Raw genomic sequence first — 14,174 nt, 5'->3', positions numbered from 1 at the left:
TGAAAGATTTTATTACCCATAAGAGAATTCACTTTTTTTTAGTTTCAATTGGTTTCCCTGTGTGATTAGCACAGGCTTCACCCTTAAATAGAGTTGCTTCTGTTTTCTTTCTTTTTAACTACAATTTCTTCCACTTTCTTTTTCTACCTACTGGTACATCTTCAGTATCACCTGCAGTGCTTCTGTCATAACTCATTTTTCAGGTAATAATACTTTGTAAGTGAACCAGAAGCAATCAGACTTCCTCCACAAAGTAACAAAAAATTGCTATTCGCTCTTCAGCTGTTTTCCACAGCCAGCTGTTAATTCAAAATGGCGCGTGTCAGTGACCAATGCCCATTTAAAAGTATGGACTTTGTCTTCCTGTTATTTGACAACCAATAGCATTACTAGCACCGCGTTGCACAACTGAGATGGGAAGAACATTGAAATGGTGGCCTTCCAAAAAAGGTAGATTCAATTACATATATAAACCTGTGTGGAAAAATTCCTTGTGCCATTGATGCATTGTGTATATCGCCAAGGAACAACTTTTCAGAATTCTGTTCGAAAATCCATCAACCCCACAAGAGCTTTGTTTTGTAGTATTATTATAACTATTAATTTCAGTGAACAATGCAGGTGCTACTTCTGGTCATTTGAAGTTTTGTATTTGTTGCAACATGTGTGTTATAAGTCACAACATTGTCATTTAGTTTGTTAAGGAATCTTGTACACTGACTGGCTGCCTTGTCTCCTGTTTGAGGATGTTCCTTATACATAGTTTTCGTCATATTATCCGCATTATTTATTTCTGCCAAGATATGAATACTTACGGATATTTCAATGACTTTCCTTAAAATACTACATTATTCTTTGTAGTACACAAGTAATGTTGGAACTTATCATCTGTACCTCTTCTTGTAGAGCATCCCTCACAACTCCCATTCTGTTTTGTCTTCCTTCTTCATTTCCACTCCAGTACTATCTGTAACCTTTCCTCAGTTCCCTATTGCCTTCTTCTTCCCATTTTCTCTCTCCCGGGCCTAAAATCTATAGCGTTCTCCTTTCCCTCATGTCCAGCATCCCCTTACCTTTCCTTTTAGTGTTCCAGTGTTCAGAGTCCATTTGCATTGCTGGGTCATCTTTTATGTACGTCCTTTCCGAGGCTAGTTCCTTTGTTGAAAGCTGATTGTTGATCCACTGTTGGCTAGCACGGTCTGTCACAGCTTCACCAGAGTCAAATTAGCCACCACTTTCCGGAGTTCCTTCAGGGCCTCCACAGCTACCATATTGGCCCTGTGGCACTCAGTCCTCTCTGTACTTACCCAGTGTGTTTTGAAAAAAAAGAAAAAAGAAAAAAAACTCAATTAGAACCTATGTTATGTTGTATAACATTTGAAAGAGCATAAAACTGCTGCAAAAGACACCTTTTCCAGCTCTGTAGCTCAGTCATGATAGCTTCTAGAGTGACTTGAAAATTGGACAACTCCTACAAATACCTGGGTGTATCACTTTGTAGGATATGAAATGGAATAATCAAATAGGCTGTCGTGGGTAAGGCTGATTGTAGACTTCAGTTTATTGGCAGAATATTGAGAAAACGTAGTCAATCTACAAAGATTGCTTACAGATCACTAATGCAGCCCATGCTAGTATACTGGTAGTGTGTGGGCCCTGTATGAAATAGGGTTAACTGTCAAATGTAATTGAGAAGGATGGCATGAATGAGCATGAGCATGGGTTTGTTTGACACATGGGTGTATCATAGAGATGCTCCACAAGGTAGTGCCGATTCCTCCCCCTCCCCCCCCCCCCCTCCGCCTCCCACATGTGCTCTGCTGTCCCTCCGCCCTTCAATGCTCCACTCAGGATTGGTGCTTGCGTGTGCACGCCTGTGTGTGTGTGTGTGTGTGTGTGTGTGTGTGTGTGTGTGTGTGTGTGTGTGTGTGTGTGTGTGTGTTGGGGGGGGGGGGCGCTTCTTTCTTTGCCTTTCTAAAGAAGGCTTTGGCTGAAAGCCCGAAGTGTAACAGTCTTCCCATTGTGTCTGTCCGCAACTCAATGTGTCATCTTCGGGTTGAGTAGTAATCTATACCTTTCATATTATTACCAGAAAATGTTAATTATTTTTGGGGTAAATTGTCATTATATGACTCTTCACATTCAAAGTATTACATATCATTTTCCCAGTGTATTAAAATGTTAATGAATTAATTTTATTACACATTACAGTTATTATAGGTATTTTAATTTTCTTGTCTCATTTTTATCTGAATTACAGATCACATGCTATCGCTTGTGTTAATCAGTTCATCATCAACCGAACTCAGGCCCTGATGATCCACATAGATTCCTTCCTGGAGGTAAGTAATGGAGAGATCTAGACTTCTGATAAGGAGCTTCGTATATTTAGTCTACTACTTGCAGTCAAGTAATATTGTTTTGTTTCTGTTAAATGTTCTCTAGAACCTGTTTATTTTCTCATAATAACCTGCAAATGAATGATGTGAGATCATAGCGGTGGTTCAGTTTGTTCATCCTTTCAGTATTGTACGGATGTTGTTCAGAAACTACAGAAGTGTTAAAATTATGCCATTGTTACAATCTCAGAGAAATAAAGTTAATTCTTCTGGAGAACAATTGCACAACTATTGCGTTGTGTTTCTCTGGCCACTTCCTAGTAATGTATTTTTATTATGAGTTTTGGTTTTACAGAATCTGTTCCACTTAGCATCAGACGACGATCCTGAAGTACGCAAAAATGTTTGTCGAGCCTTGGTGATGTTGCTGGAAGTTCGTATGGATAGGCTTATACCAAACATGCACAACATTATTGAGGTGAGTTTTTCATTACTTGTTTTAAGGTGTACAGACCATTATGTACTGAACTGCAAGCTGTGAATTAGTTTGAATGATTTTTGTTGCAACAACACATACACTCACAAAATGGCTGGACTAAAAAATCTGTAACTGAAGTGTAGGTTACGGAGTAAAAAATTGGCCGCAATCATTTTCCTAGTGCTTCCACAGCTTGTTGAAGTAATGCAACCCACTCTCCACACAGATGTTTCTTGGAACTCGACCACTTTGTCTTTCTTTCCCATATGTCATTGTTCCAACTTATGGTCAGTTATTCAGCTTTTGCTGTCTACAATGTTCTAATGTCATTCTGTAGAGATTGTTACGAAATTTCAATGCTATTGTATTATATAAGATTTTCTCTCCAATATACAGTGTACCTTCAATTTTAATTTGTAGCCCCTGTGAAAAACCCATAAGATCAATGCTAAAAATTCCCCAATTTTACATTTGTTCCTAGTAAGGTTTGCCTCAATTCTAAGTTCTTACTCGACGTCTCACTTGACTTCATCCCATTTTCTTCCTATTAGCATCTAATGAACAAGTTATAAGTGGCTCAAAAGACAGATGGTTCCCACCATGGGTAATGGCAGAATTAAGGGAATTTTTTTGGGCATTGTGGAGAGGGGAGATAAGGCAACTTGCAACATTTAGCTTCACTGCGCAATTATGATACAACTACTGCTAGGTCAACAGTCGATGTAGTTTTCTGGACTGTGCCAATGTGTGACAAAGAGGCCCAGCCACCACCTTGTCTTGTGGCACTTATATCGCAGTCTCTTCATTTTTCATGTATTTCCAGTGGGTTGGCTGGCAACTTGTCAAGTCACCACATCAGCACACAGAAAATGAGCTCACTTACTGTGTGTGAGGAGAGGGGAAGTGGTCCTTCAGTGATAGGAGTGCAGGTAGGGATTAAAGCATTTTATGAAGTGCAGAAAATATACTTTTCGTGCAAATGATGTGCTGTGACAGAGGTGCCACACGGAAATAGAACAAGGGTTTTGCGATAGCACATTTTAAAGACTTTAGTGTTCAAATCTGACACCATACAGTTGCAATAACTACATACGCTACTCATGTATATACTTTGCACCACACACTGTAAGAGGCGACTAAAAGGAGTCTCAAATGTTTCGGCCTTATGTGATGGTCCCCTCTCGCGTTTGACCTCCATCTTTCTAAATTATTCCGAAGAGCGAGCCAATTGGGGAAGGGCGCCTTACATGGTGCACTGTATCCGTCGTGCATTGAGACCTTTAGCCGGCTTTTTCGTCGTTACAATGGTGTCCCGCTCGTTTTCCATCTCTTGTGCGAGGATACGTCCCTGGGTGCGATTACCACGCTGCACTCTGCAGTGTTGCTTTTAACTGCGACGACGACCTTTGACATTTTTGCACCTAAGATCCAGCACGGTAGCCAGTCCGTTGTGGTGGGGCCGCCATGTACCCTGTTGGTTGTAGCCCCCTGACAACACAGGGATCGCTCTACTGATGCCTGCGCCGTTAACTCCCCACGTATGCCAAGGAGTAGATGCCCATCTCCCTGGGGCATCAGGACTCCCGGCAATGGCCATCCTGCCAGGTGGCTACTGCTGCGGCTGGGTGGCGCCCGTGGGGAGGGCCCTTGGTCGGAGTAGATGGCATCAGGGCGGATGACCCACAATGAAGCGTGGTACATCATCTCTCGCTGGCGGCCAGCCACCAGAAGTCTCTAAGCGTTCGAGGGCTCATTTTAAAGCTAACGTTTATGACCCCAAATCGTTCCCATCCCTGGCCACTCCATGGGAGGAACGAAAGGCAATGAATGACAGTGACGTCGATTCGCCCAGGTAGCTTGTCTGTACCAGAGCTGATGGTGACTCGTTTCTATCCGTGAAGCCTCAGTTCTTTGTAGAGCATTTAGAGGACAAGTTTGGGGAGGTGGAGGGCTTGTCCAAAATGTGCTGTGGGTCAGTTTTGATAAAAACGGCATCCTCTGCCCAGTCACGCAGGTTAATTGCTTGTGACAAGTTGGGGGATGTTAACGTTAACATCACCCCACATAAGAGTTTAAATATGGTCCAGGGTGTTATTTTCCATAGGGACCTCCTTTTGCAGTCTGATGACGAGCTGCACGCCAATTTAGAGTGCCGAGGTGTACATTTCGTCCGGCGCGTTCATCGGGGTCTGAGGGACAATCAGGTAGCTACCGGTGCCTTCATCTTGGCCTTCGAAGGTGATACATTACCAGGGAAGGTCAAGGTGATGGTCTGCCGGTGTGACGTCAAACCCTATATCCCTCCCCCGATGCGGTGCTTTAAATGCTGGAAGTTCGGTCACATGTCCTCTCGCTGTACTTCTAGCCTCACATGTCGAGATTGTGGACGCCCATCTCATCCCGATACTCCATGTGCCCCGCCTCCCATCTGTGTCAACTGTGGAGAGCCTCATTCACCTTGCTCGCTGGACTGCAGTATCTTACAGAAAGAACGCCAAATCATGGAATATAAGACCCTGGACCGACTGACCTACACTGAGGCTAAGCGGAAATTTGAACGGCTACATCCCTTGCTCATGATGTCATCTTATGCCTCCACTGTCACTCCTGCTCCAGCTCCTTCAGCTGCAAGACATACAGTCAGCTCTGAGTCAGAGGACCTCACCTGCCCCCTTGACGATGGGGGCCCCTTCTCTCGCTGTTGCTCCCACACCATCTACCTCAGGAGCAGCACCCACTAAACCATCGGGGACACCAGTCCCCACTTCTAAGCCGGAGAAGCGTAAGTCGTCTTCGGCTTCTCTCGCTTGGAAGGGATCCCTTGGGTCACTCCCTTCCCAAGTTCCTACCAGCGGCACAGCAGACACCAAGCAGTGGTTGAAAAAGCCACAGGTCGCTGGTCGACGGGCTTCGCGATCCTCTTCGGTCCCGGAGACTGACTCCAATAAGCCCTCTCAACAATGGCAACCAAAGGAACAGCGAGAGAAAACGACTTTGAAGACCCGTAAGACCAAGACACCTGCGGTGGCACCTACTCCGCCGCTACCTAAAAGCTCTGCGTCTGAGGATGAGGTGGAGATCATTGCGTCCGCTGAGGACCTCGATCTCGCCGGTCCCTCAGACGCAATGGATTGCATTTGCACGGGTGCTCCATCGGAGGCAGCAGGTGACCCAGTGGCGTAAGCTGCCTTCCCAGTCCCGTCACGCCTTTCTCCGCCATGGACAATACCATCCTCCAGTGGAACTGCAGCGGTTTCTTCCACCATCTAGCTGAGCTCCGCCAACTTATCAGCCTTCACCCTTTCTTCTGCATTGCTCTTCAGGAAACTTGGTTTCCAGCAATGCGAACCCCCGCCCTCTGTGGCTGTCGGGGTTATTATAAGAACCAGGCAGCATATGAAAGGGTGTCTGGTGGCGTTTGCCTCTATGTCCTTCACACTCTGCACAGCAAGTCTGTCCCTCTCCAAACACCTTTAGAGGCTGTCGCTGTTCGGGTGTGGACGCCACAGGCTGTTACCGTCTACAGTCTTTACCTTCCACCAGATGGTGATGTCTCGCAGCATGTCCTGGCTGCGCTGATAGCCCAATAGTCGCCACCTTTCTTGCTATTGGGCAACTTCAACGCACATAACCCTCTGTGGGGTGGGTCAGTGACAACAGGTCGAGGCGCCATCGTTGAGCATTTATTGTCTCAGCTCGATCTCTCGATTTTAAATGATGGTGCCTTCACACACTTCAGTGTGGCGCATGGCACATACTCCACCATTGACCTTTCAATCTGTAGCCCTAGCCTCTTACCGTCTGTCCAGTGGAGTGTGCATGCCGACCTGTGTGGTAGTGACCACTTTCCGATCTTTCTGTCACTACCACAGCGTCACTCTTTTGGGCGCCCTAACAGATGGGCTATGAATAAGGCTGACTGGGACTTGTTCTCCTCCACTGCCGCTGTTGAGCCTCTCTCTAATGATGACATTGATGCGGTGGTTCAATCGGTCACCACCGGCGTCGTTACTGCCGCCGAATCTGCCATTCCCCGTTCCTCTGGGTCCCCTCGCCGGCGGACTGTGCTTTGGTGGTCGCCTGAGATCGCTGCAGCGATTAAAGATCGCCGGCGGGCGCTACAGTGTCACAAGCGACATCCCTGCATTGAACACCTCATCACCTTCAAACGGCTGCGTGCGCGGGCCCGCCGCCTTATCTGCCAAAGCAAGCAGGAGTGCTGGGAGCGGTATGTGTCCACCATTGGCCTCCATGTCTCTCCATCGCAGGTCTGGGCCAAGATCCGACACCTCTATGGATATCGGACCCCTGTCAGCGTCCCTGCGCTCTCACTGAATGGAGCAGTTTGTACAGACTCCGTCGAAATTGCCAACAGCTTGGCAGAGCATTTTGCTCTTAGTTCCGCTTCTTCCAATTACCCACTGGCCTTCCGCTCCATTAAAGAGCGGATGGAATGTCGGAGCCTTTCGTTTCACACCCACCACCCAGAATCTTACAATGCTCCATTCAGTGAGTGGGAATTTCGCAGTGCCCTAGCCGCTTGCCCTCATACCGCTCCTGGGCCAGATGGCATCCACTGTCAGATGCTGAAACACCTTTCAGTGGACTGCCAGCGGCGCCTCCTCGATCTTTACAACCGTCTTTGGGTCGAGGGGGAGTTTCCGTCGCAATGGCGGGAAAGCATTGTCATCCCCGTTTTGAAACCTGGAAAGAGCCCTCTGGAGGTGGACAGCTACCGTCCCATTAGCCTCACCGACGTTCTTTGCAAGTTGCTTGAATGGATGGTGAGCCGGCGCTTGAATTGGGTACTGGAGTCTCGGGGCCTTCTTGCTCCATCTCAGGCTGGGTTCCGTAAAGGCCGCTCCGCCACCGACAATCTGGTGAGCCTGGAGTCGGCCATCCGTACTGCCTTTGCCCGCCGTCAGCACCTGGTCGCTGTCTTTTTCGACATGCGGAAGGCATACGATACGACATGGCGTCATCACATCCTTTCTACGCTTCATGGATGGGGTCTTCGGGGTCCTCTGCTGCTTTTTATCCGCAATTTTCTGTCGTATCGTACCTTCCGCGTGCAAGTCGCGGCCTCATATAGTTCCTCCCACGTCCAGGAGAACGGTGTGCCACAGGGTTCTGTTTTAAGTGTCTGCCTGTTTTTAATAGCCATTAACGGGCTCGCTGCGGCCGTGGGCAATTCTGTCTCCGCTTCCCTGTATGCTGACGACTTTTGCCTTTACTATAGCTCTATTGGCATTGCAGCTGCTGAACGTCAGCTACAAGGCGCAATCCGCAAGGCGCAGTCTTGGGCTATAGCGCGTGGTTTTCAGTTTTCGGCTGCCAAGACCCGCGTTATGCATTTCTGCCGGCGCCGAACGGTCCATCCTGAGGTGCGGCTTTATCTTGATGGCGAACTTCTTGCTGTGGTGGAGACCCACAGGTTTTTGGGTGTAGTTTTTGATGCCCGGTTGACTTGGCTGCCTCATATTCGGCAGCTTAAACAGGCGTGTTGGCGGCATCTAAATGCTCTGAGATGCTTGAGCCACACCAGCTTGGGCGCCGACCGGTCTACCCTGTTACGGCTCTACCAAGCGTTAATCCAGTCCCGTCTGGATTATGGGAGCCTGGCTTTTGGCTCCGCATCCCTATCTGCATTGCGGGTGCTGGACCCAATCTTACACAGCGGAATACGCCTTGCCACTGGTGCCTTCCAGACCAGCCCTGTGGACAGCATACTTGCGGAGGCAGGTGTCCCTCCATTGCGGTTGAGGTGCCAAAATTTACTGGCCGCTTATGCTGCCCATGTTTTTAGCACGCCCGGACATCCGCACTACCGTCTCCTGTTCCCGCAGTCGGTCGTCCATCTATCAGAACGTCGGTCCCGGTCTGGTTGTCCGATCGCGGTCCGCGTCAAAGAGCTTCTCTCCAGGCGTAGGGTTTTCACTGTTCCACCTCCTTTCCAGGCCACTTTGCGTACACCCCCATGGTGTGTTCCTCGCCCTTGCCTTCGGCTCGACTTGGCACAGGGCCCGAAGGACTCAGTCCCTCCAGAGGCCTTCCGCCGCCGCTTTTATTCCATCCTGGCCACGTATCAGGGCTCTGGCATTGTTTACACTGATGGTTCGATGGTTGCTGGTCGTGTCGGGTATGCGCTAACTCTAGGGGACCATTCCGAACAACGTTCCTTGCTGGATGGCTGCAGCGTTTACACTGCTGAGCTGGTCACCATCTTTCGTGCCCTAGAGTATATCCGCTCCTGCTCAGGTGAGTCCTTCGTTATCTGTAGCGATTCCCTGAGCAGTTTACGAGCTCTCGACCAGTGTTTCCCTCGTTCTCGTCTGGTGATGGCTATCCATGAGTCCCTGCATACTCTTGCCCGTTGCGGCCGCTCTGTGGTCTTTGTGTGGACCCCCGGTCCTGTCGGTATCCCGGGCAATGAACATGTTGACCACCTGGCGAAAGAGGCCATGAGTAAACCATCTCTGGATGTTGGCCTCCCAGAGACTGATTTGCGGGCGGTCTTACGCCGCAAAGTTTTTGCGCTATGGGACGATGAATGGCGCGAACTGACAACGCGTAATAAACTCCGTGCTGTCAAGGAGACAACAGCTGTGTGGCGGTCATCCCTGCGAGCCACTCGTAGGGACTCGGTAGTCCTTTGCCGGCTCCGCATTGGCCTCTCCCGGCTGACACACAGTTATTTACTGCGCCGGGAGGACGCTCCTCTATGTCGCTGCGGGGCGGCTTTGACAGTGGCCCACATTTTGTTGGCCTGCCCCCTTTTAGCTGTGGTCAGGCAGACATTTGCGCTGCCTGATACGCTCCCTGCCCTTTTATCTGATGATCCTGTTATGGCTGGCTTAGTTTTACATTTTATTCGGGCAGGGGGTTTTTATCGTTTACTCTTGAGTGTTTGTTATGTTCTTTTGTGTTGATTCTGGCCATTGGCCTATGATTTTAATCTGAGTTTTTAATGTGTTTCTCGGTGGTTGGCTTTTCTTTTTTTTTTTTTTGTTTCTATGGTCGGCCAACCACCGTCACACTCTGTGTGATTTTAGTTCGTCTTGTCTGGTCTTTGTCTAAGTTTCTCTTGTTCTGTGTCGTCTGTGCTCTCTTCTGTTAATCGTTTTTATTCTCTGTGGGTGTTTTTAGTATTTGGAAAAAGGGACCGATGACCGTAGGAGTCTGGTCCCTTTAATCCCACAAACCAACCAACGACACACTGTAGATCGTAAAGATTGGTGGCAGTGATAAAGAACATGAAGTGAAACTGTAGCCCCTGAGCTTGCTTTCAAATTTACATTTTACACACTGTACAAAAATACAGTGAGCAGACTTCTAACAAGTGTGTAACATCACTTAGGAAGTAAACTCATTTTTTCATGTTTCTGTTTCTCTCATCAAATTTAAAATAACGTTTTAACAGCGGTAGTGGCAGCTCATAAGAAAAGCATTAAACAGTAATAGCAATGGTGACAAAGGGTGTCGTTTAGTAGATATCTGTATTTATGCTTATGGTTTAATCACGTTGCTGCTGTGGTGTTTTTGGTTTAATTCAAGACGTTCATCAATTTTTGCTTTTTACTGTGTGAGCATGAAGGATCATCTCAAAAACACTTTTTACGTACTGTAGTCATAGCATATCAAAAAACAGCTTGATTATTTTGTACCCAGATACGAATTTCAATTTTTTTTGATGAGTTTTTACTTGCTGTTGCACATCTATGATTTTTAAGAACTGATGAAATTCATTACTACAAATTGCATTGCTATTTTTAATTGTACATGCCGATTACATGTATTTGTGCCCATAAAATATGAGCAGGGTTTAATGTTTTTCCACAGTTCTGTATTTTCCACAGTTCTGCATTTTTTTATGTGAGGACTGCACAAAAATGTAAAATAGGGGTCTCACAGTAATAGAAATGGTTCTAGGATGAATACATTATATTAATACTTAATTACGAATACAACATACATTTCATAAGGATGTGCAACATATCTCTCACACTCACACTCACTCCCACTCACACACACTCCCACACTCACGCTGAGAGAGAGAGAGAGAGAGAGAGAGAGAGAGAGAGAGAGAGAGAGAGAGAGCTACTACTTCATATCAAAAACTTCATCTACTGAGTAGGAGCAGTTCTCATTCAGAAATTCTTTTAATTTGTGTTGTTGGCAGAAGAAAATTAGTGTGGAGAGGGAGGCTGTGCCTCTCGTTTATCTTGCTGTTGCAATAGTTGCCAGTAAATATATTTCAATCAGCCTTTTATTTATATATTTCACAAGGCTATTATTTCTTCTTCCTTCTCCTTCTTCTTCTTCTTCTTCTTCTTCTTATTCAGCTTCACATTTGCAAAGTTTGCCTATATGGAGATTATCAGGAAACTGAACAATTAAGTCGCTCATTTCCGAAACGTCCTTTATCCAATTTTTGTGGAAATTGTGTTATTGTTACCATAGCATTCATCAAATTTATTTTGCATCATATTAAACTACAGTTTTCGTTCAGAATGTCCTTTAAACCATTAAAATTTAGTAATAAAATCCTGAAATATGCCTATTTAGTTTCAGAATGTCCCTTATCCAATCCAACATGCCGGACTCGTCTACAGCTAATTTTTGTAACAAAACGACCTATACCCTTTGCCTTTTTCTAAGCAATGTGGACAACCCCCTCCCCCCCCCCCCAGAAGTGACTTTTACACACAGTGCAACTACCAACCATTTTAAGGAATAGATAATTTAAAATTATCATGTAGGGTATTTTTCCAGTGAAATGTGTTGTGGTAGAACTGACGGTCAGCTGAAGCTAAGTTTTGTTTACTGTTGACGTTAGGTTTTGTTTATTGTGAAGTTGGTGCTTGTTTTGTGTTTTCACCATGGTGTTTTTGCTAGTTTTTACTGTCAAAATTCTTACCAGTAACTGAAATTAGGCTGTTTTTAAGTATTCTTTCTGCATTCAAAGTGAGCTTCTTGTTTTAAAAGTGTACTATACAGGCAGTGTTATAGGCCTAAAAGTTGATAAACTTTGTGGTTAGCCATTGGAGGAACTACAACTTCAAACTACTGAACAATAGGTTATGGAGGGACCAAAGATAACTCCATGCCAGAACAACAAACGAAGGAAACGAATAAAGGATCTAAATAAATGGAAAAAGTGGAAGCTCTACACATCAAAGACTTTGCCAAGCCTACCACAGTGCCTTCACTCTGATAAAGTTTTTAAGTGTAATCAGCATACAGTGCAAGATGTTCGTAAGTTTCATGGAGGCTTTTAATCTTCGAAGAATAAAATTGATCAGGATAACTATATACTCAAATATACTGTGAGTGAAACACCTAAAGAGAGAACTAATGAAGATGAACAGAAACAAATTGCTGAAAATTGGATTTGCTATCTAATCCCACATACCAAATCTGGAAACATTTCTTTGGTTCGGGTATCTTTTTGTGGCGTACTTGCTGTTAGTGAGAAAAGAGCTCAACGAGTTTGTAAGAGACGTTTCCACTCCATAAATCTAGCTGTAGAGAATAGAGGAGGAGACAATAAGTCTAAGCTGTTTGAGGCTAAAAGGCATTCTGTTAATTCATTCATAAAGAGCCTCTGTCCACTTGAAAAACATTATAGCAGAAACACCAGAATAATAAGACGATATTTTTTGAGCCACCTTTCAATATGTTAGTTGCACAAGGCATACAATTCAAGAGTAGAAAGTGCTCTTTAAGTTCCGTATCTATATTTTTATGAAATATTTGTCAAAGATTATAACTTGAGCTTTGGCCCTCCTGCTGTGAACAAGTGTTCCAAATGCATCCAGTTTTAGTTGAAATTAGACAGCGGGGACAAATCGGTTGAAATTGATTTCAGTTTCCACAAAAAGAGGGCAGAAGCATTCTTTAATATATTGAAAACTGAAAATGAAATCACCCTCTCTGTTGACTGCCAAAAGAATTTGGTTTTTCTCAAAATGCCTGACCACGCAGCTTACTATAGTCGACAGTTCTATTTATTTAACTTCACTATCTGCCAAGGTACATCTGAAGATAAGCAAACAAAAAACCATGTTTTTGTATATCACTGGACAGAATTGGACTTCAAAAAAGGTGTGAATGAAATTGAATCTGCAATTTTTCATAGGCTAAAGAATAGTTGCTAGGAAGGCTCTTTGCAGATGGTTGTGGAGGACAAAACTGGAACGGTTTAATGATGATTATGCTACAATTCCGGTTGGTAAATGAAGCACTGCCAAATATTAAAGACATTGTTTTAGTATTCCCTGTACCAGATAATTTGTATGTGCCACCTGATTGCGTATTTGACAGATTTGAGAAGGAAATTCAAATGGTTCAAATGGCTGTGAGCACTATGGGACTTAACATCTATGGTCATCAGTCCCCTAGAACTTAGAACTACTTAAACCTAACTAACCTAAGGACATCACACAACACCCAGTCATCACGAGGCAGAGAAAATCCCTGACCCCGCCGGGAATCGAACCCAGGCGTGGGAAGCAAGAACGCTACCGCACGACCACGAGCTGCGGAACAAGGAAATTCAAAATTATGACACTATTATTAAGCCTGAGAAATACATTGAAATCTCTAAGGACTGTGGAACTGTTTTCAGTATGATTGAGAGCTGTAATATTTTTGACAGGAAGAAGGTATGCGAAAATTCCCAAAAGAAGCCCTTAAATTGGCACTTCTAATTTTCAACTGCTAAAATATTTATTATAACACTAAACAATGTGCTAACCTGTGAAGTACTTGTTGCAGGTGAACATTGGTATAACACCGATCTCAGAAAGACATAAAAAGTACTCAAACGTGGATTTAAAGTTGAAAACTTTCAACTATCATTAGTACTACCTCGAGTAATGGTAAAAGAGCTGAAAGTGAAAGATGTCAACAAGCTTCTGACTTTTCACTTTGGGGGAAAACTGGGCTCAAAATGAAGACCTGGCCTTCTAAAAAAAAATATTAGATCCAATCCAGTACAGAATAGACCTGAAGAACAATCTGATGATGAAAACGCCGGTGGACACATGGATGATGAAAATGGCTTCTAATTGCTTCACAGCAGTTAATAGGACAAATTCAGAATTAAATAAGTAAATGACTACCCTTATAAAACTTTTAAAATTGTTTTCTGCAATTGTGTAGGTTTAATGTAATGTTATTTTTTAATAATTTTCTGGTAAAGGTATGTTTCTGTTTCCCTAACTTAACCAGAAATTATTTCGGTTTTGAAAATACCTACAGATATTGTTTCCATAAAAATTAAATTATATACATTTACTGATAAAACACTGTTTAAACTTTTTCCCGTATTTCCTTTTTCAAACTGTCTCTTATCT

The 14,174-nt window shown here is 44.6% G+C and overlaps 1 protein-coding gene across 2 annotated transcripts in view; it reads left to right on the top strand.

Annotated features, from left to right (window-relative positions):
• The window catches only part of LOC126263146 (transportin-1), a 148,936-nt gene that overhangs the window by 57,709 nt on the left and 77,053 nt on the right, over window positions 1–14,174 (top strand). For both annotated transcript variants that reach the window (XM_049960180.1, XM_049960181.1), the window contains exons 6-7: window positions 2,261–2,342; window positions 2,695–2,817. In XM_049960180.1, coding sequence (XP_049816137.1) covers window positions 2,261–2,342; window positions 2,695–2,817 — 205 coding nt within the window. The remainder of the gene's footprint in view (window positions 1–2,260; window positions 2,343–2,694; window positions 2,818–14,174) is intronic.

Source organism: Schistocerca nitens, chromosome 6 (assembly GCF_023898315.1).
Source record: "Schistocerca nitens isolate TAMUIC-IGC-003100 chromosome 6, iqSchNite1.1, whole genome shotgun sequence".
Classification (NCBI taxonomy): Eukaryota; Metazoa; Arthropoda; class Insecta; order Orthoptera; family Acrididae; genus Schistocerca; species Schistocerca nitens.
The sequence above is the reverse complement of the archived record's forward strand: the minus strand, read 5'-3'. Positions and strand labels throughout refer to the sequence as shown.